Consider the following 26,788-nt stretch of genomic DNA (forward strand, 5'->3'; position numbering starts at 1 on the left):
TCGGAAATACTTCAGTGGACAGCTGGTTCCAAAAACTGCCTTGATAAACGCGCAGTTGTGGAGCTACTTTGCATAAATAAATAAATAATAATATAAACCATTCGTAATTTATATAAAATTACTAATGTAATGTAAAATTAATAATGTAAAAAACGTTTTATTAGAGTAAAAATATTATATATTGCGGTCAAAATTAATTAACTCGAAACATTTTTTTATTGTGAATGTTAATGTCAGTATAGTTAACTTTTATAATTGTATATACAAAGAAAATATATAAAAAGGTCAAAAGCATCGTACCAGCCGTTATTAGCTATCAACAGCAACCATTTTGATAGTTGTTATGAGATTTTTCTCCGTAGTTATGAGATGTAAAGAGAGTTTTTTTTTAAGTCGATACCAAGCATAGAGAAAGATAGAAGACTTTCGTATATCGAATCAAATAAATTTTTGACATAAAGGAGCAGTATGAAGTAAATAGACTACGTATACGGTATAATTAAAAAGTTGATTCTCTGTTTCTGGTCGTCTTTCACTGTATTCAGTATTTGTTAATGTTCTTACTTTATAGCCTGTGGAATAATTTTCTCTGCGTCGTTGATGGTGGTCGTGTTTGTTATTTGCTAAATATAATAATATCTAGCTGAGTACATATTTTTCTTAAGTATTTTTGAATGATGTCATTAATTGAATTCATTATTTATACAAAGCTATACAATTAGTGTAGTGAGGCTGTTTCACAATTTCCTATGGTGAAGACTAGCTGTTCTTGTGTGCGAAGTCAGTTCTTGTGACGCTGGGTAATGAAACAAATGTATGGTTAAAATGGTTACTTCTAATAAACAGACGGATAAAAAAGTTGTAAAAATGACTGCACAAAATAATACAGCTGTGGTTCCACATAGAACCCTTTTGGGTGAAGTTAATGAACACATTACGTGCCCTCTGTGTCACGGATATTATATTGATGCTACGACGATTGTCGAGTGTTTACACTCATTTTGTCGATCTTGTATTATAAAACATCTGCAGGTAAAGAAATATTGTCCTGTGTGTGAAATGATGATTAATTCGGCGAAACCTAATATAAAATTAGACAAAGCACTCCAAGATATAGTCTACAAGTTAGTACCTGGGCTGTTTCAAAAAGAAATGGAACGTCGTCAGACATTTTATGCCTCTCGACCAGGTCCAGCAGCATCTGCAACACCTGAGCAACGAGGAGAAGACACTGAAAGGATTATTTTTAGTCCTGAAGATGTTATTTCCTTTTCTTTAGAATATTCAGATGTCACCGATAGTGACAGCATTTCAAGTAAATCATCTGACAGCAATGAGCCACAGCTGCCCACTACAGCTAGAAGGTATTTACAGTGTCCTGCAGTTGTAAATATTAGCCATCTCAAAAAATTTCTAAGTATGAAGTTTGATATTGACAGTACTCAGTTTGCCATTGATATCTTATACAAAAGGGTTCCATTACCAGACTACTATACATTAATGGACATTGCTTATATATATAATTGGAAGCGTAATGAACCTATGAGATTTTTCTATCAAATCATTGATTATGTTGCTATTAGAAATAGGCTATTTGATGTCAACAGAAAAAGTACTCAAGTTCAAGATAAAAAGTCTATGCCTGCTGTTCAAGAAAATGCATCTGTTAACTTAAATGATCACCTGTCTGAGACTTCATCTGGTACTGATAGTCCTATGCCAGATGATAGCAGTGTTAATAAGGGTGCTGAAATAGGTAAAAAAGAAACCCAATTAGAAAAAATCCAAACCAAAGAGGAAACACATATTAATAAAAGGAGTATTTCTCCACTGAAAAGGTGTGATGATGAGGTTGAAAAATCGCAATTTCTTAACTCTTTTGAGCTTACAGCTAAGAGCAATGCAAAATCACCTTCTAAAACTAACCCAGAAAACTTTATAGGAACAGAAAATATTTCAAAATTTCCTACAAGCCCTAAAGTAGAGGACAGTTTAAAAAGAAAATATCAGTCTAATATGAATATACCAGAATTAAAAAAAGTTAAAATAGAATTGGAAAAAGCCAAAATCCCTGGAGCACAGTCTTTAAATCCAAGTTCAAAGTCTGGTAAATCTGATGAAAAGGTTGTAAAAAATATTGAATTAAATGTCTCTTTAGATAAGGGAAAGACTATAGATATAGCAAAAACAATTCAATCCACATCAAGTGCTCTAGCAAGAGATAATAAAATGAATTCCATCACATTAGAAAAACAACCAGAAACAGGACAAAAAAGAGCTATTTCTGAAGGTCAAGGTAATTTGACACCCAAACGGAAACCTGAACACATAACTTCGTTACAAAAAACTGTGTCCCCTCTAAAGATCCAACTATCTAAGACAGAGGCTCCCACACTAATTAGCAATAAAGCACCTGATACACCTAAGATAGTTACAAAGAAAATACCAGATTTAAAACCCAGTACACCTAGTACAGTTGGTAACAAAACACCAAATTCAGGAAAATTACGAATGGATTTACTTGCCAATAACAGTGATCCAACAATTGACCGAAGTAAAATATTATCCCAAGTGAAAACATCTGCTTCTTCTGGTGCTCAAAATACTGGAGATAATCTCAAGTCTTTGTTTGATTCTTGTAAAATTAACATTCCTTCATCTTTATCAATTACTTTAACAGATCAGAAAAGCCCCTCAGATTTACCTATTTTAGAGCAAAAGAAAGGTCTTATCAATAAAAATCTTGCTAATGCCAATAATCATACTGGACATAAAGTACCAAGCCCTCCAGTCCATAATTACATTGAAATCAAGAAACTTCCTGATACAGACCCGAAAAAAATTAACAAATCAGAGGGATTTGATTCTAAGCCAAATTTACCCAAGTCAGATAATACAAATCAAACAAAGCCTCTTAAAACAAATGAAACATCAGCTAAAGGTCCAATTCCTAATCTCAAACCAATTGCTGACACAAAATTAGCTAAGCAGGCTGTGAATCTGGGATCAGCTCCAATAACCTTTCAACAGACATTTGAGCAGCAACTTCAGTCTTTGCAAAGTGATTCTAAAAATAAGGTACCAAAAAATAAATCTCAGGTCCCAAAACTTGTACCAGCAACCCCAAAAACATTTAATGCAGCAAATAAATTAAGCAACTCTAATAGTAAAGCTCTGACTGCTGGACCAACAGGACTTACATCAGGTGAAGTTAAGTCAACAACTGCATTGGACTTATCAACGCCTCATCCTATTCAAAGTCAACTAGGTCCTCAACAAACCAAGGCATTTGAAACAATGCAGTCAATAGCAAATCTGGCTAAAAAACAGAATTTGCCACCAAAGTCTACTCCAATAACCATGTCTCAGAATATGTTTCCTTCCCTTTCTAGACCAACAAGTGCATCCTCTCCTTTAAGAATACCTCCGGGGAGTAGCCCTAATCAAATAAAGCAAGAAAAATCGATTGCAAGTATACCTCAAAATATAAATGTTAGACTGGACCTACCTAAACAAATTAATACAATAAAGCAAGCAAACCATTCCCACACTAATACACCTAGTGGTGTACCATCTCCGAATTATCAAGGAAACCAACCATCAAGTAGCTCTATGCAGCCATCACCAAGGTCTCAAACTCGCTCACCAAGTTCTTCACCTAAATTAGTCATAGCAGAGGAAAAACATACAAGCAACATATTAGAACAGAGTCACTCAAATTTAGGAATTACTTCTCAATTATCAAACATGTTTGCATCAAAAAGTGAATCACATAAAGACTTGCAAAGTATGGCTAAGCCGGGATTAAAACCATTAAAACCTTTAGTACCTCCAGGTAAAATACCAGGTATCCGACAACCCATTACACCTACTTTAAATGTTAATACTCCTATGAGTTCTCAAGCAGATTATCTCTCTCAACCACTTATTTCCCAGGCTTTATTTCGGCATCAAATGGACATGCAACATGCCTGGTTGAAAGCTCAAAGGCAGTTTGATTTATATAAAAACATGCCTAACATGGCTCATCAAAATCAAAATGATTTTAACAATAAAGATAACAAAAATGTATAATTTTAATGGATTTTTGCAATAAAATCTTAATTTTACTACATAATTCAGTCTATCTAAGACTAATTTATTCTAAGTGTATGATTTTACTTAACTACAATATTATCTTTTAATAATTAATATTATATTTGTAAGCTATTTATCATAATAAAATAATTGTTGTAATAAATCATTGTATAGTTATTTAAACAATCATGTTTGTATTATAATTCAATTGAATGAAATTAAGTTAGTAATTATTAATGTTTAAGTTATTAAACTTAAAATGTAAATTCTGCGCCCAATATTTATATATATTTTTTTTATTTTGTCTTTATTACTGCTATTACTGGAGCAACACTGCTGTGTTGGCAAAAAGATTGAGTGAAATGTGAAATCTAACCACAATATTCAAATTTGGTAGGTATCAGAAATATTATGTTAATAATAGTAACCTTGAACTTTAAGTGACCATGTGTCTAGGATAAGAAATAAGAGTAGGCTACTTGTGTGAAGTGTATCTTAGATATTATAAGTGTGGTATTTAATAATAAATTGTTTTAATGTGGTTTCTCATCAGTACCAATATAAATATTTTTACATGTTCTATTTTGAATTATAAGTATCTTGCATTAGTTATCAAGACCCAAAACTCTAAAATGAAAAAAATCTAATAAAAAAAGGTGGGAAGTAATGTCAGAAGTCATGTTAAATGTGTGATTGAGTGCGCCAGGCATACTTACATCTTACATTTTTCCGAAAATATTTTCTTTTATAATAAGCTTTTTATTATTATTTTTTATAATTAATAGCTTTTCTCATATTTACTTTTAGTTAGATACTATTATTTAAATGCAAATGACTAACTCATTGTTATTATTGCTTTGACAAAATTATCTTAGTTCTTCTATACTAATATTATAAAGAGGAAAGGTTTGATTTTTTGTTTGTTTGTTTGTTTGTATGAATTGAATAGGCTCCGAAACTACTTGGCAGATTTGAAAAATTCTTTCACTGTTGGAAAGCTACATCATTCCTGAGTGACATAGGCTATATTTCATTTTCAAAAAAAATAGGCATCCTTACTAAAATTACGATATCATTAACATTTGTTTATTATTTGATACAATTCTAACAGATGGCGCTGAGTTAAAGGTAGTTTAGGTCCGTGTCGTGGTACCAACGTTTCACATAAGTTCTCCTACGGTTTCCCTTGATTAATTTACTACTATGTAATATAACAAAAACCTTAGCCACAGCAACGCTTGGCCGAGTCTGCTAGTATTCTATAACTACCTGGTGACCCAAATTTAATCAGAGCTTATTTGTTAAATACTTTAATTACTATGCGATACCCTATAAAGTATTTTTTAACATTAAAAGCATTAGGCACAATGCTGAAGCTATGCTCTATGAGTAAATTATAATAATATAAAAACAATGCTTTAATTTATTACTCAGAAATATATGTATATAAATAATTGAAAACAGCAGTGTTAGCCTTGTGGATTGGATTACTTAATCCAGTCGAAAAGTATCGACATCTGTTAGAATCTTTTTGAGTTAACAGATAATTGTGACTGTCAATTAATTATATACAAATAATTTGCAATAAAATAAAATTGCGACTATAATTAAAGATGTAAGCTATCCTATCTCTTAAGTTGGATCAAACTGTTCACGGTGTACCAATTTAATTTAAATTCGGTTTGGTAGTTTAGGAGTCTATCGCGGACAAACATCGTGACAGGAGATTTATATATATTAAGATTATTACGATTGTATCTCACTTCAACCACTCACTTTTAAACATTTACTTCGCCGTTTACTTATTATTTTATTAAAATTTTATTGCAAGCATACCGAAATTTAGAACTTTATGATTAAATTAAAAGGTGGACCACTGACGGCCTTATCGCTTTCGAGCGATCTCTTCATTTACAAATAGACCTACAACCTGCGGCGACAAATCACCACATCTCTACAGGCGTTAACGAAGTGAATACGACCACTAACGCTCGAACCCAATAGGTAATCCACCATCATCAGATCGTGACAGTCGATCGATCTCCTATCTGCATCCCAATAACCGAATTTGGTTACGAAGACAAACCATTTTTGGCGACGGATGGAATGCAAACCTCTTTGCCCTTTACAATATAAACAAAAAAAGTACCTAAGCTATAACAGAACGGGTATCGGTATGTTCCGTCAGTAGACGGCTTATAAGAACTTCATAATTCTTAACCTAAATGTCAGCAGCGGTTTACATGTTGTGGTTGGCTGAGTAACCAATTGGAGTAATTCTTTGAACGCCGAATTGACCGGGATATGGGCGGAAGATTCATCGGAGATCGTTTTATGTGAGGAGGCCTCTACCTCTTACCTTAATTACCTAGATCCAATAACTGACGTTATTGGATCTAGGTAATTGCATTGAATTACTTTAACTGATCTATTTAAAGCTAATAATTATTTTGTGTATATGCAATGATATGTTTATGATAAAAAAAATTGTTTTTCCTATCTAATATACTTCCTAAAACTTTGACACGCATGGTGGCCATGCGTATCCTTGACCCTGGTCTTGTTGGCTGAACCCAGGACGTGTGATGCTTTGTGTGTTTGCTAGATCTCGTAATGAGTGATGCCTCACGTGTTGGCTATGTCTCGTAATGAGTGATGCCTTGTTTAAAGTTGTTGCAATCTAAAACAGCGCAAGGGACGCGCTGGAGTCGGTATGGCCGTATTGGCGCAAATTTACATACTGTAATAAAAATATTAATAATATTTAAGATTCATATTTCATATCTAGTAGTCTGTAGTAATTTTTTTGTTGACAGGATTTTTATATTTGTAAATAAATAAATACTTTTTATTTGTGTTTGTGATATAAACGCTACACATTATATTATAAACCGCGAGCGGCTTTATAACTTATAGTTATAGTTACTAAAGTCTATGGTTTTTTAATTTGTAACATTTGGCATCTCTATCAGACGTCAATTGTCAAATGCCTTCAATTGAAATTCTGAGTTAACAAGAGTATAATAATTTATACTTCTTTCATTCACGACATCGCACCCGAGTACTCACATTTTTCTATCCGTGAATATTTTTTTAATCTCAAGAACTGTACTCAGTTTATAAATAAGAGCTTCCTATATTTTAACCAAGTAATATGAGAGCGAAGGTATTTATTTATTTCTAAAAGAATATCACTGTACTTTCTGCTCGAAACGGTGCTAGCTAAACTTGTGCTTTTGTATTTCAGTGGCGTAAGAAGCGTATGCGGAGGCTAAAGCGTAAACGTAGGAAGATGCGTGCGAGGTCTAAATAAGCAGGTGAGCCGGTTCTTTTAGTTTTAAATATAGTTGTTCATTAAAAGTAAAATTACAAGTAAATTCCTAAACGTGCTCATGTGACGTGAGGTTTATTATGTTCAAGTGGGGCCTGCATCTTTGTGTAAAAACCAACAAAAATCAACGTGTAATGTGGTTAACCTCAAAATATAGTTGAAGTAGACATCTAAATAGATTTTATATATGTTAAATATCTTGAATCCTTACGGTTTTCTTAATTGGTATTGTCAAGCTATATCAAGATAAGTGCTAGTTATTTTTGGAACTATTAATTTCTTAAATAACTATCAATAATATATAAGTTAATATAAACGCACGTTCAGAATAACAGCATAACTATATAAAAGTTCTATATATTGTAACAAGAGATGCATTTGCTACAATTTTCAGGCCCCATTACTATTTGTTGTCAGGAGTAATGATGAAGTTTCTTTTATTTTTGCTTGAGATACTGAATTTAATTAGCCATGTGGTGATTTGCACTGTGCACATGATTAATTTTCACTAAAATATTACATGTCTTCTCTTACAAAATCACTGTAATCCTCCAAGGCAGTTATTTTTCTTTTTATAAGAATAATGCAAAGAATTGGAGGAGATATTATTTATTTTTCTCCACCCTTGCTATTATTGTTTATTGCAAGGACTAAAGTGAAATTACAATTATAATAGCACTTCAATAGTCTTAATGTTATTAAAGATCTTATTACTATATATTGTGATACAAATCAGTAGATACTTTTCCAGCTTGAATCTAAACCAATGCTGTAAGGCTGACAAATATGTAAACATGTAATCCCTAAAATACACATTTAATCTAAATTATTAACATTAAACAATTGGCATTTCAAAGTAAATTATACTTATTATAGTAATTTCATGTATAATTTATTTAATAAACCTTTTTATTTCCAGGTACATCTGTTAAGGCAGAGGGTTACACTTCAGACTTGCATTTGTATCAAATAAAAATTTAAAAATCCCAACAGTGTTTTATTTTTATATTCAATCTCTCAAACTTATACAAGTATTCTAAATTCTCTTACTGATTTTATGTTTAAAATCTGGCAACACGGTATGTATATATTGATAATTATAGAAGAAAAGTTTAAATATTCTATTTGTGATTTGAACTGGATATTTGGATTTAGCCCAGTACGCCAATTGGCATATGCAATCATTTAGTTATCAATTAGTGTTAAAATAGTCCATTGAAATGTTACAATTTGAGGGCCAAACAACAGTTGTTGAGGACGCAAATTTATGTGGGGTCAATACAAGCTTAACCACAAGTTGGTGGGGTTCGATTCGAAAGTTTGTTTAAAGTAAACAAGAGATAAAAGTTAGGTAAAAATGTCGTTTTGACTGGTTTGTCATGAACATTGACGGACCCGGTCATTTTGAGCGCTGTAAAGCCGGGTTTCCACCGCGAAAGGGTAATGAGTGGGAAATGGTTAGGCGGGACGGACGCCTTTTAAATGAAATAGGTTTACATTTCCACCAACAAAGAGTGATCCCGTGTCACTCGACAACATCGCAAATTCGCAACAAAACACTACCGCACGTTCAAAACTCCAACTGAACTCGCTCTCTGTGTAAACTGATAGTTCATTTTCCGTTCAGCTCGCTCCGCTGATTCCTCTCTTTCATTTTCCTTTTGCAGTGGAAATCAACAGACAAATCTCTTTGTTGGTGGAAATGCAAAGCTATTTCATTTAAAAGGCGTCCGTCCCGCCTAACCATTTCCCGCTCATTACCCTTTTGCGGTGGAAACCCGGCTTAACAGCGTTTCCAATTAACGGAATGTAAGAAATGTAGAGAAACATCTTCAGAAAAAGATCCTCTACAAAATTGTTTTGATAAAACCTTCAGAAAAAAGTCATGTAAAATATTTTTTTTTCACATATTACTTCTTGACTTTTGGAGTTATGATAAAAAGTTACATAGACATAAAATAGTAGGCACCTGGCACAGCGATTTGCTACAAAATGCGTCTACATTTTTTTTACCATGGATAGTTTAGGGGATATGTATAGCCAAAAACGTTTCACCCCTTTTTCCAAGATGGCGACCGGGGTACAAGGGGGCCAACCCCACACACTTGAGGTTAAGTTTCTATTAACCCCCTCTATATGTCCCATACATAAAGTTGCGTCCTCTACAAACATCTTGAGATCGATCTCTCCAACAAATGTTTAGTAAATGTAACATTTTATTGGACCTATCTTAGCAGTATTTTTTTTATATACTATAGTTTAAATAAAACGACTGGCTAGTTACACAAATCTCGATAACTTTCAAATCTTGCGTGACAAAAATAATGACGATAGAAACCTCATTTTTCAATCCATTTTTATAGATGTTATTTAATTTTATTATTATTTTAAAAAGCTTTACAAAATGGGTCGCATGGCTGGAATTAAATGGGAAAAGGCAATGCAATGTCGACCGGTTCATAATATAATATCGTCCGATTTTCCTAAATATAACCCGCAACCATGGAAATTCATGGTACCTAATTTCCCTATTCAATTTCATACATTAAAATAAATGGTTGTCTAATCTTTATAATATTGTGCAACATAGTTGCTGTCTGCTTTCACAAGCAGGAAGGCATAAGAATTAAGAAGTTTAATTTTATAGGAAGGTCCGTCACGTATTCCATGGTTATTATCCTACGAATATCAGCGAATGTGGGTAGAAGAAAGAGAAGCGTGGAAAAAGAGAATGTATCCTGAAAATACAACTGTAAACGTAGATATTGTCAAACGTTATGTTTTAACATTTAAATCGAATCATCAGCCACCGAAACCCGAACAGAAAAAGCCATTTAAAATGAAAAAGTAAGCGAACCAGAACGATTTTTTATGATATCTGGTATTTCACAGCGTGTTTTTAACCGCTCTTTTGTATGGCAATGTAAATAAAACCACATATTACATCCTTACAAAACATCCAATGCTGCCTAAACAATATAAATGCATTTCCATTTGGAATCTTAAACTTCAACTTTCTAAAATATTTTTCTAGGGTATACTATATATATACATATATATTATGCTACTTTATTTAAAAACCATATGATGTTACCAAGCTTTAAGCTTTCTTATGTGTTGTAGTTTCACTGTTATTTCAGATTTGAGGGCATTGGAAGCCGTACAACCTCCAAACGACCAGCTAAGGACAAAGCCATGAATTTTAATAAAAATAAAGAAAAAAGCTAAACTAAATATGGTATTTCTTCTCCAAACCTTATATATTTCTATGCCTGTCCCTGTCATCAAAAATGTAATACTTAAAATCCAGATCTAAACACTAAACTCTTTTTTTTCTATTTTCTGAATCCAGTCTTATATTTGTGCAAAATAAAAACCTTTTAAACAGCTTATTTTTATGATTTATACAAGAAAATGTTTTATAAACAAAGTTAAATACTTTTAAAAATTAAAACAATTATTTAGGGATAATATGTATTTTAATGAAAGTTTACAAATTATAACTGTCGTTTTCAAATCCTTATTAAATATTAAACTAAATCCCATTGTTTGGTTATTATTGTGTTCTTCAAATAGCTACAATTTTATTGATATTAAAATAATAGTACAAATATGAAACGATACATTCTGATCATAGCTTACTATAAGGAACACTGACAATTTCTCAAAAATTATTTGTTACATTACCATCATAAATTAATTCAAACTAGTTACATATCAATTAAGAATTTTATCCCCCTTCCCTGCTTGTATCACTATTTAATTTCCTAATATGGCGCCCAGCCGAAATATGAAAACACACAACAGATGATAATGGCAGTCAAGAAAAACAATATCACATAATCAGTCCACTTCTAAAAAAAAATTGTTTAATATTAAAAGAATTTTCAGTGAAGATTTAATCTGGTCCTAAATGTTTTTATTGTTCATTTAAAATATAATCATAAGAGACCGAAGCATCATTGAAAACATCAAAACATATGATTTATTATGAAATATTACTTAATTTTGTAAGTAAGATTTATATAAAACATTGTGTTTTAATCAGTTGATTACAATAAGATAATCACATGCAAAAGTGTGCACTTTAAACTTTTCTATAAATTATTGCCACAGATAGTACTTCTTTAATCTATGTGATAATGTTTGCAAGGTTTTAATGAATTCCTTTTTCTATACTAAAAACATTCTAACATGACTATTTTTTTAGTTTTAAAGTAATATTTGCCGATTATATTGGAATGAAAGGAAGGTGAGATTTTAACCAAACTGGAAACTGAATCCATGTCCGGGGAAGCCTCCATGAGAAAAATTGAATTGAGGATCCACTCCACCACGGAAGAACGTTTGGTACACAACATTCGGGTCAAGATCTGAAACAATTTGGTTTTAGCTGCATTATTTTCGAGAGTAATAATGAAATACTTGCTAAAATGCTTTAATATGGCGATTTTGCTACACAAGATTTTAAATACGAATAATATTTAATTTAATATACAAATGATTAATAAAAAACAATATATCTGACCCAAGCTCCGTTAGAGAGTTTTTTACTACCTACACATAGAAATCTATCGGTGACAGGAATTGTATAAAATATACCTCCAACGCCTGATCCGTCATCATCCAAATCCTGTCCATGGTCATATCTGGCTCGTTTCTTTGGGTCACTGAGAACGCCATAAGCTTCGCCCACTTCTTTGAATCTCTTTTCCTGTTCACGGCGTTCATTATCCGATGCGTTCGCGTGTCTATCTGGATGGTGAACTAAGGCGCGTTTTCTGAAATTTTAATAATAATAATTTCAGATAAAACTGTCTACTTTGTGTTTCTGTATTAAATAAAATACTACTGGAACAATTCTCAATTATTCACTATAAAAATTCTACATCACCATTGAGTCATAAATCTAATATTTTATATAATCATTATTCTATTTTCAGTTTTCATATAAATACAACAATTACTCCAGTTTAATTATTTTAATTAATTATAAAGGTTGCAGTATATATCAGTTTTACTTATCAGTGTTAACCAAGTAGCATTATTTTTATAATTGACATATTACTGAAACCACAAATATGTATGGAAATATTATAGGAAATTCGGTTTATCTTTTTACAAACCGCATAACAGAAACTAATTTTCGCGAAAAACGAAGACCAGAAGATTTGATCAACTATGCCTGGAATAATAAATTCAGCATCAAATTACTTACCTGTACGCTTTTTTAATATCATCATCAGATGCCGTCTTTTCAATGCCAAGAATTTTGTAATAGTCCTTGCGTTTTGATTTTTTAAGCGCAATCTTTGCTTCATGCAACAACTGCTTGTTTTCCTTTGTTTTATCGATTTTGTACAATCTTTCATAATCCTTCACTGCTTCCTCAAATTCTCCTAGTTCTGTGTAACATTTAGCGCGACGTAATAACGCTTTGACATAGTTTTCATCTAATTCAAGAGCAGATGTGCAAGCATCTGCAGCTTCCTTTGTCTGGTTAAGCTTTGCACACACTGTCGCCTTGTTAAAGTAGAGTTTAGCATTAACTTTACGATTGTTTTTGTCAATAGTGAGTGCTTCGTTATATAATTGTAATGCTTGGGGCCATTGACCCATTTTGAATGCTTCATTTCCTGAAATTAGTCAAATATGTCCTATTATATCATGTTAACATCTGAACGACTATGAGTGCAACTGGAATACTTTCTTTATTGGTAATGATAATATTATTATTTAGGTTTAAGAAACCCTCACTGTTCTATTTTAAAAATTGTCTAGAAGACTACACATGTTTAAACAAATAACACACAAATACAAATTTATAAAATTGCATGGCATATTAAATATTATGTTTTATATATTATAAAATAAATATATAAAACATAATATACTTCATCTCCATGTACCTTAAGTGATGTTTCATGAATTATAACAAAAATAATTGTGTATAATAGGTATATAAACAAATATATGTTGGCAGTAAAACTAAAAAAATAATAATTCTATGCCAAAAGATAATAATTACCTTCTTCTTTCTTCTGTTTTAAGAGCTTTGCTTTTTTGTAGGTTTCAATTGCCTTTCTGTGATCAGGGGCTAGTCTCAGTACTTGTTGGAAATGTTTGAATGCTTGTTCATCTTTATCCTATAATATTAAATTAATATATGAATCCCACAAAGTATCTTATACCATATACGCATTAAGTAAATAAATTTTAAGTATAGTAATAATTAATAAAAATAGTTTTATTTAAAACTGCTTCAAAGTTACATTTAGTTAGTTATACATACGCCTAACTAAAACTCTACACTCTGCCAACTCAACCTTGGAGGAGTTTTTTAGGAAATGTTGTGGCCATCTTTGTAAAACCTCATTGTTATTAGGTCATCAGTTTGAGTTTGCTAAAGCCTATTGATAGCTTCAGGCTAAGGTCTATAAAAATGTCACTTAATAAAACAAAGTTCATACCTCAAAGTAAAGGCATAGTCCACGAACATAAATGGCTTCTGTATCAAAACTATCAAATCTTAAGGAATCATTTGCAATTTCTTGAGCTTCTTGACATCTGCCAAGCATTGCTAGGCACTCTGCTTTTATAAGCTTTGCTCTAAAACAGAATATAATTGAAAAATGTAAATTATTTATAGCTACTTATGTGATGACATCATAAAACATTTGCTTTCTGACACCAGACATTATATGGCAACATGCATTATTATAGTGGGATGTTAGTCACGATTATTATCAATATAGAAGTAACAAAGAAGCTTTAAGCATAAGTTATGGCAAGGTTCTAGAACCAAGGTTTTAGGGTGCGTCCACATCTGGCGAATGCGCCGAGAATGTGGACGAGAAGCTCGGGAGCTGCGCGCGGAGCAGCTAGGAGTCATTTTTAAATAACAGGCACGCTGATCGCGGACGGCGCTTAGGTTGCGCGCGAACTGCGTGCGGCCGGCGCTGGAGCGGCGCACGAACATAAATGCACGCAGGCAACTCTCAGACTGCTCGCGAGCTGCACATTAGCGGCGCGTTCGCCAGATGTTGCTTAAAGCTTCTTTGTTACTTCTATATTGATAATAATCGTGATATTATTGTCTTAGGAAATATTCTCATTCTTTATTATTATGTTGGTATATAAAGTATGTAGTCCAAACCTAGAACTAGATGGACTATATTCAAGACAGCGGTCCATACAGAACACAACACGTCTGTAATCATTAGCTTCCATAGCATTTTGGGCATCTTCATGTAATCTTCGAAGTGATTCAAGAGCACGCTTCTCATTCAATGCACATTCAGCACCACCTAATTCCGTGGCATGGGTTATAGCTTGTTCTGCACCTGATAAATCACCTGGAAATAATGTTTATACAAATCTATTTAGAAGAAACCTTTAACCTTTTAAAATTAAAATTTAAATATAGCTTTGATTATATATATTCATAATAGAAAATAGTACATAGTCACCTAATGCAATACAACACTTTGCCATTCTGATATACCCTTTTGTGAATGTAGCATCAAGTGCAACTGCTTTCTGAGCATCTTCAACAGCTTTCTTATACATGCCAAGCATCATGTAACAAGCTGATCTGTTTCCATAGTACGAGGCATTCTCTGGACACAGTTTTATAGACTCTTCATACATAGCTAGAGCTCCTTTGTAATTTTTGAATTTGTATAAATGGTTTCCGTTTTCTTTTTTTTCTTCTGCCAACCTGAATAATATAATATACAACATGAATCATAATGATTTATATACCTATCCAAAATACTAAGTTTAATATGCGCAACACTATTCAATCTCGTCATGATTGCTGAAAGAGTAAAGTATAACTATGAATCGTTAAACGTTAATTAGGTATTTTATGTCTCAAAAGAAATACAAAACAAGTAGGTCAAATGTCAAGGGCCTTCAAGTTCTTACCCACCCACATGTTCAGATTAATATCTCAACGACCCTTTAAAAATTAGAAAATATTATAAAAAACTAGGGTTTGGAACGATGAAAATTTAAAGTACTATATAAGATACGTTCTTACTTTTCAGGACTTTTTGGCACTAAGTCATCTATTGTGAGATCCAAATCTGCAACCTCAGATGCTGCCATTTTTGTATATTTTACTTAAAATTACACTGCTTTACGGAAATAAAACACTTGCAAGTTATTTATTTGGCGACACAACACGGAACCATAAAAATACCAAAAAAATCAAGAAAGGAATTTTTAATTGTCCACAGATATTGGCTTTTAAAACAGCACCCAGCCACCCAGTGTTACCCACTGCTTGCCAGCGGAGCTATCATAATCATAGATCATTAGTAATATGTTTACTTCATTATCTTTTGAGTCGACTGATGAGCAATAGTTTTAGAAAGGACAATAAATGTACGTTAATTGTTTTTAAGTTTTAGCGATAATTTATTTTTATAGATAAAGCGGGGTTTCCATTGTTCATGCAAATTGTAAAATTGTAACTAATTTACAACTTGAATTCAATTAGTTATCTATAAATGATTATCTATCAATAATCTAGTTTTAAACATGTACGAACGACACTCAAGTCAGCTCATCATGTGCAAGCAATAGATGGAAGTGTACAGGATTACTTTATAAAAATAAGTGCTAAGTGGGATACAGAGAAAACAATAATATTTATTTTATATTTTAATATTTACCACAGGACGTCTTCTGCACATGATAATCACTCTACAACTAGGATAACTAACTTTTATGCAAACTGCAAGTTAAACAAAATCGTGCGGATATAGGCGCCGGGCTTGTATCCGATAATCTTTTTAATTAGTCTGTGGCCGATAATACCCTGTAGTCTGTACCATAAATTACGATTTCTGAGTGATTGTAACTTCTGAGGTTAAGGTACATAAATACACTTAATTTTTGTAATTAGTAATGTATTAAAAATGAAGTTTACTTTTCGAATAACTGTTGTCAATAAATAGTAAATGTTGAGAGCAATGGCTGAGTTTGAAAAAAGCGATATTGAGTGGCAACCATTAGCCCTGACGTTGGTCGAATATCCAAAAGGTAAATATTCTGTATTGTAAATAATACTTTCAGTATCATATGGAGAAAGTCTAATAAATGCTGAACTGTCTTTTCAGATGATTTATGGGGAAAATTCTTCGCCATAACAAGTTTGGCACCATTTGGAATTGGGTCAGGCTTCATTGCCTTGATTTTATTTCGAAGAGATCTTCACACTGTAAATATTTGTTTAAATAAGATATTATTATTATATCAAACATATAAAATGAAACTATTTGGTTAATCATGTTCTCTTTGTCGTCCCTTTACTTTATTAAATAATCTATATTTCTTACAGATTGCATTCTTTATAGGAACTCTGCTGAATGAATTAATGAATATTATATTAAAACATATTTTTTGTGAGAAGCGACCTTTATCAAGAGGAAATTTATACAATGAGTATGGAATGCCATCCTCACATTCACAATTTATTTGGTTTTTTAGTTTCTATGTTTTATATTTCTTTATATTCAGGTATGTTTAAAAGATATAGTTTTAAGAATGCAAATATTTGTCATTAAAAAAAAATACTCCACTAATACAACTTTATTATATATAAATTAAAGTTTAATGGACTGATTATATTTCAAAATTAAATTCTAAACTTCTTCTGTCACTGTGTTTGTAATTATATTTCTCTAAAATGACTTGGCTAATTTTCATGAAATTTTGTGTGCATATCAGTTAGGTCTGCATATCAGACATCTATTTTTAATTCCCCTAATTGGTAATTAATTAATTTTCACCCCTCTAAAATCAACCCCTACTTTTTATTTGTTTATTAAAAACTTATGACTTGAACTCTTGTTTCATATTGGTATGTACTAAGGTAAAAAGGTAGTTCATTTATAAAGTTATAATTTAATCCCAATTTTATACTATTATTTTAGTACTGTGTATTCCATAATACATAATATGTTTGTTGTTTCAGATTACATCATATATACAACAACAATATTCTGTCAATAGTGGGAAAGATCATAATAATAGGCAGTTGTTTTATCTTATCTTTGATTGTCAGCATTGGAAGAGTGTACCTAGAGTATCATACATCCAGACAGGTGATCTATGGTGGTATTGTTGGCTTTATAAATGCAACATCATGGTTTGGTGTTGTGCATAGAATTCTTACACCGCTGTTCCCACAAGTTGCTAACTTGTAAGTATATTTATTTTACAAGCATGAATGTGTAGACTTTAGTATGAGTTTTATATGTTGTGGTTTATTTATATTGATATTTCTGCCTGTGAAATTGTGTGAGTGAGTGATATGGTGATTGTTTTGGCCAAAATCCAATAAATGCTGGAGTATTATCCTACACTGTTATTTTACTCCTTAACAGTAACAATAAGTATAACTACTTTGTCTTTACTTTGTCAAATCCAATACACTAAAAAATTAACTTGTAATTCTAATGATTGTATTAAAACAATGGTTTTAATCAAAATCCTTTTTATATTTACAGGAAAGTCTGTGAAATATTGATGATACGAGATACTACGCTTATTCCCAATGTTTTATTCTTCGAGTATACAAAATCCAGACATGAAGCGCGTACTCGAGGACGAAAGTTAGCTGCGTTAAAACCTGTTCGATGACGGTGCGCCTTCACACGCGACAGTTCCATTTGTCGGAACAGAGGGCGCGCGTGACGATTACTTACCGCCTCAACTCTGGTACTTATCGGCGGTATACTGTTATATAAATCATATGGATAATTTACATATTTTTATACAGGTATTTTCGTACAGCATAGGTTTAAGCATACTTAAGTACTGTAAGTAAATACATTTTTTAAATGTTATTTGGACTATGTGTTGGTGATTAAGTTCTTCCAATTCGTTATTTTAATGTCTTCCTTTGATTTGTTATTTCTTTGTATTTATTAGATCTATTTAATTGTATTAAAAGTGTATGAAAGCTAGCAAATGTTTGTTTAAATAAATAATATTAGAAAGTAAGCTTGGTACAGTTACAGTGTACACTTTTAACTTTTAATGATCTTTGACAATAAACAATGTTTTTGGTATTACAAAAAGGTGTTAAAAATTATCGTAGATTACAATATAAAACATTTTTGTTTGCAGTTTTTTTTACATATATTAATTAGTTAAAAACAGGATATTATTAATATATGCTCAACTACATAATTTTTCTTACTAAGTGATGGTTGTATATGAATATTATTACAATAAACATTATAATAATTAAGGCTTAAATGTATGCTTGATTTTTGTCATGTATGTATGTATTAAGTTACAAAGCTGCAATAAAAAGTTTAATAAATTTCTCAAACCCTACTGGTACTGGGTAGATATGATTTTGTATTATATGTAAATATCATAAATTTGTATCAAGAGAAAATGGCTAATATACAAATTGTTATCAAAAGTATGAAGACTACAAATGGTGTGAAATCACTTGGATTTTATTTGCGATAACTCCTTTCATATTTATTTCAATTATAGTGTAAAGGACTAAACACTATCTAATCAAAGTTTTTGTTTTTAGTGTACTAAATATAACAGTAACAACTCCAACAATAAACTATTTTATAAAAACCTAAGGTTTCTTGGATTATCATTACAAGCAAATTTTCTGATCGCGCAGCCTTCTATAAGCGAAAAGATTTTTTAACAGTTTTAATTTTATCCACTGAAAAAATACATTTCACTTAAATACAAGTAGTATTGTAAAAGCATTTTACAAACAGTAAAAATGTCTGTCTTTGCACGTAACTTGGTACGCATACGGGAGCTTAGGTAGCATCTATTTTCAAAACTTGCTTTACTATTTCATACAATGATCAAGAGACATCAAGATTTCCATGATTACTTTTCTAATAATAAAAATACAATTAAAAAAGTTGTTCTATTGGATTTTCCCCCTGGACCGTATGTTAAGCAATAATGTATGTATATAGATTATGTTGTAGTATTCCTTTTATGTATACTTACTTTGTTATATTTTTAAGTCTGTTATGACACGACTAGAATAATATATGATATTTTTAAATGTTGTACGGAAAATATTCAACCAAGTTAATTAATTACCTAATTATATTTTTTTGTTACTTTTTGCTTATTAATGAATGTTTCGTGTGCAATTCGACATCCATAGGTTTACTTTGAAAAGAAAATTACCACTATAAAAAGTAGGTTATGTTATGTTGTTATGTTCTAACCCTCAAGTGCGGGTGACATGGTTCTTTCATACAAAAACATTCTACAAGGGAACCTGGAAATCACCAGTCGGTATAACTATTAATAAAATTGACAAGAGAGTATTTCGAGAAGCAGACAGCAACCACTATTCAGTTCTACATCAACGATATTTTGTTTGTGTTCGATATTTTATCATTTGTTTACAATTTTGCAAAATTGCATACGATGCGATAAATTGTATACATATGGGGTGGCCAAAAAGTCGTGGATCAAATGCAACTAGGGGATAAATGAGGTCATCAGCTGCAAAAACTTTAAACTGGAGGTCCTTAAGCTCAATCCCTGCATAGTTATAATTTATTTTGCATTTTTATAAAAATTAGAAAACATCTACATCCTGTCCTGTAATTTTTTCATAATATCCACTAGATTGATACCTACTGATGTGATCCTTGCGTTAAACATGCTATTTATGCTTGTTTATGATGTGTATTAAGTTTTACGTTTTAACATTTTTTCAATCATAACTTTTGAAATTAAATCATAACTGTTAAAAAAATACTCTACCGAAAAGTGACCCTGTATTAAATGTTGGCGCATTTAAAAGGGATTCTGAAAATATATTACACATAGCCATGAGTGGTTCTAATATATTTCTAGAAAGAATAACAAACAGCGATTGTGAAATAATTGTGTAAGGATGTGAGACTTGGACACTGACCATCAAAGAGAAATAAGTAACCGTAAGAAAGTTCTGCGAAAAATTTTAGGCCCGACAAAGAGGGAAGATGGAAGCAGGGGAGTCAGGAAAAACGAGGACTACGCGGGCTGATACCTACATAATTTGCGAAGCTAGTAACTAGTAGGACTAAGAAGTAATGAAGCGTATCTCGGTGAAACGAGATATTGTAGGGACGTCGCCGTCGAGCAGTAGCGGATTTACCAGCAGGCTAAGTAGGCTAGAGCCTAAGGAGCCAAATTTGGGGTCCATATTTTTTGTTTGCTACCTGAAAGAAATAAAGCAGATTGTGATGTTTTACAGATAGAAGTCTGCAACCTGTGCTGCTGATGACTTTCCTTTCAATTTTCATTGGTACCAATTGAAATCTTCAATTTTCAAGTGTAACGCCGCCCTCCAACCATTAATCTACTTGTGCGCCCGCAGCTAACACTTCGTATAAGTGAAAAGAGCGATATTGCTGAAATGTATTTCTGTCTTCCCTCTATTAACCTATACATGCCAGTCCTACTGACTGGTTGGAGATTACGAACTGGATGATGTGTGTATAATTTTGTGTGAATTTCAACGATATTTTTGTACCTATTCCAAAAATAATCTCGGACATCACAATTGTAAAGTCGAGGGTGGAACAAACTTGACAGCCTTGAAAATTTGTAAATCCGCCACTGCCGTGGATCTATGCGAGTTCCCGCAGGCAGTGGAGCACGCGATCGGCAAAGGATGCGTTCCCTAGTTTTGGGAGGCTAGGCTTGCTTTCGGTTGCACAATGATTGGATATATTATATATACATAAAAATAAATGTACCTGCTGAGGATAGGCTTTTGTCATTGACCGAAAAGTCACTGGAATCGGCAGAGTTACTGCATTCAGATAATGGTGGTAACCATTCCTGGAAGAAGATACTCTATGAAACAAAATCACTTAAATATTAGGTATAATACATTTGATTAAGAAATTATTAATAAAACTTTGCCAAAATGAAATAAATTCCAATTAAAAGTCGCACTTTGAGAACATAATTTTAAAAATATCTTTCGTTTATTTTTCCTTTTCACCTTTTCTGGTGGTATCAAGCGGTTGACTTTCTTCAGTAATTCAAAGTGTGCTTTGTGACCAATGAGATGTTTGGTAACTTCTGTTGTGGATAGAGTTTTGTTAGCAATAGCTTCCAAGGTTTCCGCCGGTTCTTGTAATAAGTTTGGAAACATAAGGGTTAATGGCTGAATTTGAGATTCGTTTTCCGGTTGTGCCTTTAATAATGTAAAAATGTTGTTAGATATATTTTTCTTAACAACCAATGCATTAATTTTCTTCATAAATTTGAGAAAGACTTCGGTGTTTTAGATCAAATGCCTACTACATAAATAAACATTCAGCATGACCCCGATCGGTTGACACTTCCTAACAGAATGGTCAATGGAGTGTTTTTTAGGAAAGGGTAAAATTACTATAACGGAACTCACAATTTCTTCTCCTGAAGGAGTATTACAATAATTTGTTTGATTTGAAGGTCTTCCTATTATATCTATCCATTCGGAATCTTTAGCTACAAGAGCGCATCGCTGCGAATATTGTAACGAATCATCTAATATGTTAACATCCTGAAAATTATAAACATATCTCGTACGTCGTACCAACCAGCTCAAATTTCTGAGCTGATGGACTAAACTTATATGTTTTAATCTTTCTAAACAATGCAATCAGTCAGTTGTAAAACAATTTACCCATAAATAGATTAACTTATAATATATCGTTTCTCTTTTAGTGGTAGATCCTCCCGTCCTAAACAGACTCGTAACCATTAACCAACACTATTTACTAACTACCTCATACAAAAATTACAATTACCTCCAGTGATGCTCCTGAGTAGTTAGATTTTAGTAAGTTAGGATGTTTTGGCTTTTTTATTCTCTTTTTCTCTTGGTATTTACTGTTCATTCTAAGGATCGGATGGGTATATAATATTATTGGAAATAATTTTTAGTACAGGATCATATTATGGCCAAATGACAAGAGAAAGAATAAGTATAAATGTTAAATGGATTTTTTGTTTACTATAGATAATCAAATAATAAGCAGTAACAATACTATTTCTCTACCCATAGAAAATGAATTAGTTTATTATAAAACAAATGTCATTTATTTCAATAAGTTTTTCTTAATGTCTAAGTCAGCTATGAGTAGTCATCATCTTCATCATCTTGTTTTGGAACCAATGGTGGTATATATGTTTGTGGAGCACCTTCAGGCCCCACAAGACCCTGTTGCTGCAATAATAGCCATTGCTGTTGTTCTTGCTTAGCTTGTTCTTCACGAGCCTATAAATATTAGTATCACATAACACAGAATATTTACTTAAATAATATCATTGCAAAGTAACAAATTATGTAAGATTATATAGCTAGTATAAAATTTTAAAAGCATTACACCTTAGCAAACAGTTCTTGTTGTTGTCTCAATAATTCTTCTTCAGGAATACCAAGATTTTCTAGCCTAGTGCTCTGTCTTCTTCGTTTAGCAGCAACAGCTTTACAATCTTTTAACACAGCTTCAGCTTCTACTGTGTAATCACTAAAACCTAGCTTGTCTAGGGCTGAAAATAATATAATAATACTTCATTATATAAATTTTTTCAATTTTAGACAATTCTGCACAAAATACCTTACCAGTAAGAACATGTTCTGCATTTATAGTTTTTTTATTGCTTTGGTTACATACTTCATTTGCTTCAGAACTTATTAGATGAATGAATTCCGTGCAGCAGTTTAAAATTAATTCTCTTGATTCAAAAGCCACTCTTACTGAGGGAACTAGTTCCTTAATCATTTTGTTAATACTTGCTCTTGGCAGTGTTAGTTCATCTTCTTCAGATGGGGGTGGACAGAGTTCTCGTTCGGGGCTGCCCATAATTTTTATTTTATATGTACACCTGTAACAATAAAAGTGTGTAAGCTTTTAATTTCATCATCGGTATTATTTGAATTTCAGTATCAAAAGTACAAGACAGCTAAGAACCTGTTCTTTATTTTTTATTATATACGATTATTATAATAACTCGAAGTATTATAATAACTCATCCTTATTGTTTTAAATAGTAAAATTATACAACACAATAGAAAAACGTTCAATGATGAACTTACAATATTTAAAGTAGGTACTTTACTTTTAACTTTTAAGCATAAGCACCACAGTGCTTAAAATTATTTTTGTCATCAAATTTCAAATTAAACAATATTGACACATTTAAAACTAGTGATTAGTTGACAGAAATGTCTTACTCTATGGTTAACAAATGACAACACCCCTAAAATTAAAAAAAAGACAACAGTCCCCGTAACTTCCTGTTGTGACGGTTGACTTATGACAGACACAGATGTTGTGAAGACTTTAATAGACTCTTGAACTGAGGGTTTCTGTCTTGAGTCTTCTGACTTCTCAGTTCTCACTTCTGTTTACATCTAGAGAATGTTAGAGTGATAACCAAAAGCAGACTTTTTCTTGACGATTGTCAAATTGTTGTGAAATTTTTTGCAGTCTTAATTTTTACCAAATTTCGTAACATTTGAATTTAGGACGTTGTTAGAATTGTTTTGTCGTTAAATGTATATTCAGTAAAATGGTATTTTTTTTTACAAGTAACGTGGTATCGCCACACGTTACTCTGTTTATGGGTGCCGACAAACATGAAAGTAATTTTTGTAAATGTTATTTAGGTAAATAGTATTCACCAAATACACCAACTTCTGAGTAACGTTTTATTTTAGATGAAGACTTGATTAAATGGGGTTGGCCTGAAGATGTTTGGTTTCATGTTGACAAAGTCTCTTCAGCTCACGTGTATCTCAGGTTATCGGCTGTAAGTATGAATTCCCAAATTTTTATAATGTATTATAAATCATAAAGTATATAAATGTGATTACTTTCAGGGTCAAACTATAGATGATATCCCCAATTCTGTACTAGATGATGCGTGTCAACTAGTTAAGGCTAACTCCATTATGGGCAATAAAATGAATGACATAGATATAGTGTACACAATGTGGTCAAATTTGAAGAAAACCCCTAGCATGGAGGTAAGTTGTTAGTTTGTGAAAATCTTCTAGTGCATTTACCTTGGAAAGTGGTCAGAGTGAATTTCATCATCAGATGTCGAGGTAGAATAAAAAAATTCACCTGTATTACCTCGACATCTTTAGTTCCACTACCAAGCATTTTTAATGAAGTTTTACATCTACTGAAATATAAAAAAACCAATTTGATTTAGAGTTCTTCAATAGAGCATACCAATTCTTTAAAGGCACCTCAAAACCTTTTGCAGCATTCTATACAAAAAATATTTAAAGTAATTAGCACAACAAAATCCATTTTTGATTTGAGAAACATTAAAAAAATATCTTGGTCTCAATTTTAATAAAACTATTTCATTTTATGCTTATGTCTAATGTTTATGATTACTAGTCTTTGCTACAATTTTATTATTCCTATAAATTAAATGTTATTTTACTTAGGTAGGCCAAGTTGCATTTCACAAAGAAAGAGATGTAAGAAAAGTTAGAGTTGCTAAAAGATGTAATGATATAATTAATAGACTTAACAAAACTAAGAAAGAAGCGTTTCCTGACCTTAGACAAGAAAGAGAATCAAGAGATAGATCAGAGAGAGAAGACAAAAAGAAAGTTTTGAGAGAAAAGAAAGAAAAGGAAAAAGAAGAAGAAAAGCGGAAGAAAGATGAAGCAGAACTCAAAAGTTACTCTACTTTAATGAAACCTGAAAATATGACAACAAATTATGATGGCAATGATTCTGATGACTTTATGTAGTCAATTTACTTCATTTCTTGGTTTTTGATTTTATTATTAATATATATATAATAAATTATTGCTTACTAAAATTATTTCCTTTCTGTCTCAGTTCCTGAGCTTCCATTATATGCAGTTGGTTTTGTTAACTTTGGATTTATATAAGACATTGAAAGAAGAATTAAACTGAAGAATTAAAATTTAATAAAAAAAACAATACATTTTTTATTTAAAGATTAAATGAGGGAATTACATTTTATCCAAAATTATGTTTCAGGTGTTAATTTTTCGTGTTTTAATTTTCGAGAATGGTAGTAAAGGAATGATATATTCAAGAACTGATTCTATGCAGTGTTTTTCCATTACGTTTTCTTTGAGAAAGCTGATTCCATTGTCCAGCTGCCTTTAAAAAATTATATTCTATAGATATACATACTTCAGTTATTATGGTTGAACACAACGCCATCTCTATTACATTTAACCGTAAGGGCAAGGCGATTCAGATCTTGCATTGACTGACATATAAAAATAGCAAGAGTATCAAGTTAGTAGTACCCAGAAATAATATATTTCTATCAATATGACAAAAAAAATATTTTGTTTTCAAAATTCGATTACCACCATTATCTACCTACAGGTATATTGTTCTTTTCCCTATCCAAAAATGCGTGAAAATCCGTAAGTAGGTACTTCAAAAATTACTGGACGAAACTAGCTGTGTTCATAGATTGTTATTGTAATAAAGTCATTCCAACCGTATAATAACATACATGGGCACTATTCTATTATACAACAGACTCCGGTGGCTGATGGCATGTGCACCGAATGGCGGACGACATAACCCCAAGGTCCTAGGTACCTTTGTCTGATGGAGTTGTCAGGAACCTCGAAACAATAGGGGTTCAAAATTGGACGCGGGAAACACTGAATAGATTGCAATGGTGAAGTGTGCTTGAGGATGCTAAGGCCCACAAAGGGCTGTAGGAATATTTATAACCATTGATGAATGATGATCATGCATCAGTATTGAAGACAATGCAGGAGCACAGATGGAATACCGACTTTAGTAATAATAAGGTGATGCTACTACTAAATTCTGTTCAAAAATACTCAGTACACTTACAAATATTTCATAGGTGAAAAAAAAGAAGAAAAAGCGATAACAACTTTATTTTGTTTTAAAATCATATTTTTCTTCAGAGTGGATTTTTTTGCTCAATGAGGATATTCGTCAAATAATGTAGCTCAACTTAATTTCAATATACATTAATTCTTCTATTCAAAAGAGTACTTTCAGAGAACAGGAATTGTAAAGAGTACCGAGTACGGTGTACGGTAAAAAAGTACAAAACTCAGTAGTCAGTAAACACAGAACACTATTACTTCTAGCGAAGTCACATAGTATAGATTAGGTTAAGATATAGGTACTAGGTAGGTATATCTTTGCTATGGTCTTGCAGTTCGCATTTATGAAATCTGACACGTATAGGTTGTCATGTGTAAGTTGGCGTGTGGCAGAAAAAGGTACTAATTTTGACAGTTGTGTTGACAGTTCTAACAGCTTGGTAGCCTCACGTGTGTTGGTGCTAATAATTTGTGTTTTAAAGTGTAAAAATCAT

The 26,788-nt window shown here is 32.0% G+C and overlaps 7 protein-coding genes and 1 long non-coding RNA gene across 10 annotated transcripts; 5 read left to right on the forward strand and 3 right to left on the reverse strand.

Annotated features, from left to right (window-relative positions):
* Positions 1-564: 564 nt before the first annotated feature.
* Positions 565-4,240, forward strand: LOC111002240 (polycomb group protein Psc). The gene has a single exon (XM_022272387.2). It carries the CDS (start codon positions 817-819, stop codon positions 4,072-4,074), a length of 3,258 nt encoding a protein of 1,085 aa, XP_022128079.2. The 5' UTR covers positions 565-816; the 3' UTR covers positions 4,075-4,240.
* Positions 4,241-7,081: 2,841 nt separating this feature from the next.
* Positions 7,082-8,395, forward strand: LOC111002252. Its single transcript, XR_002600506.2, has 3 exons — positions 7,082-7,243; positions 7,325-7,394; positions 8,328-8,395. It is a non-coding gene; the product is annotated as an uncharacterized LOC111002252 (long non-coding RNA).
* Positions 8,396-9,325: 930 nt separating this feature from the next.
* On the forward strand, positions 9,326-10,637 carry LOC123689856. Its single transcript, XM_045631553.1, has 3 exons — positions 9,326-9,923; positions 10,056-10,255; positions 10,549-10,637. The coding sequence occupies exons 1-3, from the start codon at positions 9,813-9,815 to the stop codon at positions 10,634-10,636; spliced, it is 399 nt and encodes a 132-aa protein (XP_045487509.1). The 5' UTR covers positions 9,326-9,812; the 3' UTR covers position 10,637.
* Positions 10,638-11,210: 573 nt separating this feature from the next.
* Positions 11,211-15,697, reverse strand: LOC111002250 (dnaJ homolog subfamily C member 7). Of its 2 annotated transcripts, XM_022272398.2 has the most exons (8): positions 15,453-15,697; positions 14,878-15,128; positions 14,565-14,763; positions 13,879-14,017; positions 13,437-13,554; positions 12,627-13,044; positions 12,011-12,189; positions 11,211-11,781 (listed from the first exon to the last, which is right to left on the reverse strand). In XM_022272398.2, the coding sequence occupies exons 1-8, from the start codon at positions 15,518-15,520 to the stop codon at positions 11,669-11,671; spliced, it is 1,485 nt and encodes a 494-aa protein (XP_022128090.2). In that variant the 5' UTR covers positions 15,521-15,697; the 3' UTR covers positions 11,211-11,668. The 2 variants fall into 2 exon arrangements, with proteins under 2 accessions (XP_022128090.2, XP_022128091.2); XM_022272399.2 differs by lacking the exon at positions 15,453-15,697 and having other exon boundaries at positions 14,878-15,166.
* A 530-nt stretch (positions 15,698-16,227) lies between these two features.
* Positions 16,228-18,778, forward strand: LOC111002251 (dolichyldiphosphatase 1). Its single transcript, XM_022272400.2, has 5 exons — positions 16,228-16,459; positions 16,537-16,637; positions 16,758-16,936; positions 17,394-17,621; positions 17,929-18,778. The coding sequence occupies exons 1-5, from the start codon at positions 16,378-16,380 to the stop codon at positions 18,059-18,061; spliced, it is 723 nt and encodes a 240-aa protein (XP_022128092.2). The 5' UTR covers positions 16,228-16,377; the 3' UTR covers positions 18,062-18,778.
* Positions 18,779-20,593: 1,815 nt separating this feature from the next.
* On the reverse strand, positions 20,594-22,336 carry LOC111002247. Its single transcript, XM_022272395.2, has 5 exons — positions 22,219-22,336; positions 21,834-21,971; positions 21,426-21,620; positions 21,175-21,259; positions 20,594-20,634 (listed from the first exon to the last, which is right to left on the reverse strand). Exons 1-5 carry the CDS (start codon positions 22,306-22,308, stop codon positions 20,594-20,596), a joined length of 549 nt encoding a protein of 182 aa, XP_022128087.1. The 5' UTR covers positions 22,309-22,336.
* A 116-nt stretch (positions 22,337-22,452) lies between these two features.
* LOC111002238 (protein Dr1) lies at positions 22,453-23,649 on the reverse strand. 2 transcript variants are annotated; one of them, XM_045631701.1, is made up of 4 exons: positions 23,511-23,649; positions 23,037-23,299; positions 22,800-22,963; positions 22,453-22,688 (listed from the first exon to the last, which is right to left on the reverse strand). In XM_045631701.1, exons 2-4 carry the CDS (start codon positions 23,275-23,277, stop codon positions 22,545-22,547), a joined length of 549 nt encoding a protein of 182 aa, XP_045487657.1. In that variant the 5' UTR covers positions 23,278-23,299; positions 23,511-23,649; the 3' UTR covers positions 22,453-22,544. The 2 variants fall into 2 exon arrangements, with proteins under 2 accessions (XP_045487657.1, XP_022128074.1); XM_022272382.2 differs by having other exon boundaries at positions 22,453-22,678; positions 23,386-23,543.
* Positions 23,650-23,736: 87 nt separating this feature from the next.
* Positions 23,737-25,261, forward strand: LOC111002236 (coiled-coil domain-containing protein 25). Its single transcript, XM_022272378.2, has 4 exons — positions 23,737-24,059; positions 24,135-24,226; positions 24,297-24,443; positions 24,879-25,261. The coding sequence occupies exons 1-4, from the start codon at positions 23,987-23,989 to the stop codon at positions 25,188-25,190; spliced, it is 624 nt and encodes a 207-aa protein (XP_022128070.1). The 5' UTR covers positions 23,737-23,986; the 3' UTR covers positions 25,191-25,261.
* The last annotated feature ends 1,527 nt before the right edge of the window (positions 25,262-26,788 follow it).

Source organism: Pieris rapae, chromosome 16 (assembly GCF_905147795.1).
Source record: "Pieris rapae chromosome 16, ilPieRapa1.1, whole genome shotgun sequence".
NCBI classification, from domain to species: Eukaryota; Metazoa; Arthropoda; class Insecta; order Lepidoptera; family Pieridae; genus Pieris; species Pieris rapae.

Bases quoted from the DNA above. Each gene is read 5' to 3' on its own strand.
- LOC111002240 (XM_022272387.2), top strand. From the start codon at position 817: ATGGTTAAAATGGTTACTTCTAATAAACAGACGGATAAAAAAGTTGTA.
- LOC123689856 (XM_045631553.1), top strand. From the start codon at position 9,813: ATGGGTCGCATGGCTGGAATTAAATGGGAAAAGGCAATGCAATGTCGA. The intron at 9,924-10,055 runs GTACCTAATTTC...TTAATTTTATAG, and splicing joins CGCAACCATGGAAATTCATG to GAAGGTCCGTCACGTATTCC. The intron at 10,256-10,548 runs GTAAGCGAACCA...CTGTTATTTCAG, and splicing joins AAGCCATTTAAAATGAAAAA to ATTTGAGGGCATTGGAAGCC.
- LOC111002250 (XM_022272398.2), bottom strand. From the start codon at position 15,520: ATGGCAGCATCTGAGGTTGCAGATTTGGATCTCACAATAGATGACTTA. The intron at 15,129-15,452 runs GTAAGAACGTAT...TATATTATTCAG, and splicing joins GTGCCAAAAAGTCCTGAAAA to GTTGGCAGAAGAAAAAAAAG. The intron at 12,190-12,626 runs GTAAGTAATTTG...TTAAAATTTCAG, and splicing joins GATATTAAAAAAGCGTACAG to AAAACGCGCCTTAGTTCACC.
- LOC111002251 (XM_022272400.2), top strand. From the start codon at position 16,378: ATGTTGAGAGCAATGGCTGAGTTTGAAAAAAGCGATATTGAGTGGCAA. The intron at 16,638-16,757 runs GTAAATATTTGT...TATTTCTTACAG, and splicing joins TTCGAAGAGATCTTCACACT to ATTGCATTCTTTATAGGAAC. The intron at 16,937-17,393 runs GTATGTTTAAAA...TTGTTGTTTCAG, and splicing joins TTATATTTCTTTATATTCAG to ATTACATCATATATACAACA.
- LOC111002247 (XM_022272395.2), bottom strand. From the start codon at position 22,308: ATGAACAGTAAATACCAAGAGAAAAAGAGAATAAAAAAGCCAAAACAT. The intron at 21,972-22,218 runs GTAATTGTAATT...TATAATTTTCAG, and splicing joins ACTCAGGAGCATCACTGGAG to GATGTTAACATATTAGATGA. The intron at 21,621-21,833 runs GTGAGTTCCGTT...ACATTATTAAAG, and splicing joins CTCCTTCAGGAGAAGAAATT to GCACAACCGGAAAACGAATC.
- LOC111002238 (XM_045631701.1), bottom strand. From the start codon at position 23,277: ATGGGCAGCCCCGAACGAGAACTCTGTCCACCCCCATCTGAAGAAGAT. The intron at 22,964-23,036 runs GTAAGGTATTTT...TATTATTTTCAG, and splicing joins TGCAGAACATGTTCTTACTG to CCCTAGACAAGCTAGGTTTT. The intron at 22,689-22,799 runs GTGTAATGCTTT...TAATATTTATAG, and splicing joins AACAAGAACTGTTTGCTAAG to GCTCGTGAAGAACAAGCTAA.
- LOC111002236 (XM_022272378.2), top strand. From the start codon at position 23,987: ATGGTATTTTTTTTTACAAGTAACGTGGTATCGCCACACGTTACTCTG. The intron at 24,060-24,134 runs GTAATTTTTGTA...GTTTTATTTTAG, and splicing joins GGGTGCCGACAAACATGAAA to ATGAAGACTTGATTAAATGG. The intron at 24,444-24,878 runs GTAAGTTGTTAG...TATTTTACTTAG, and splicing joins AGAAAACCCCTAGCATGGAG to GTAGGCCAAGTTGCATTTCA.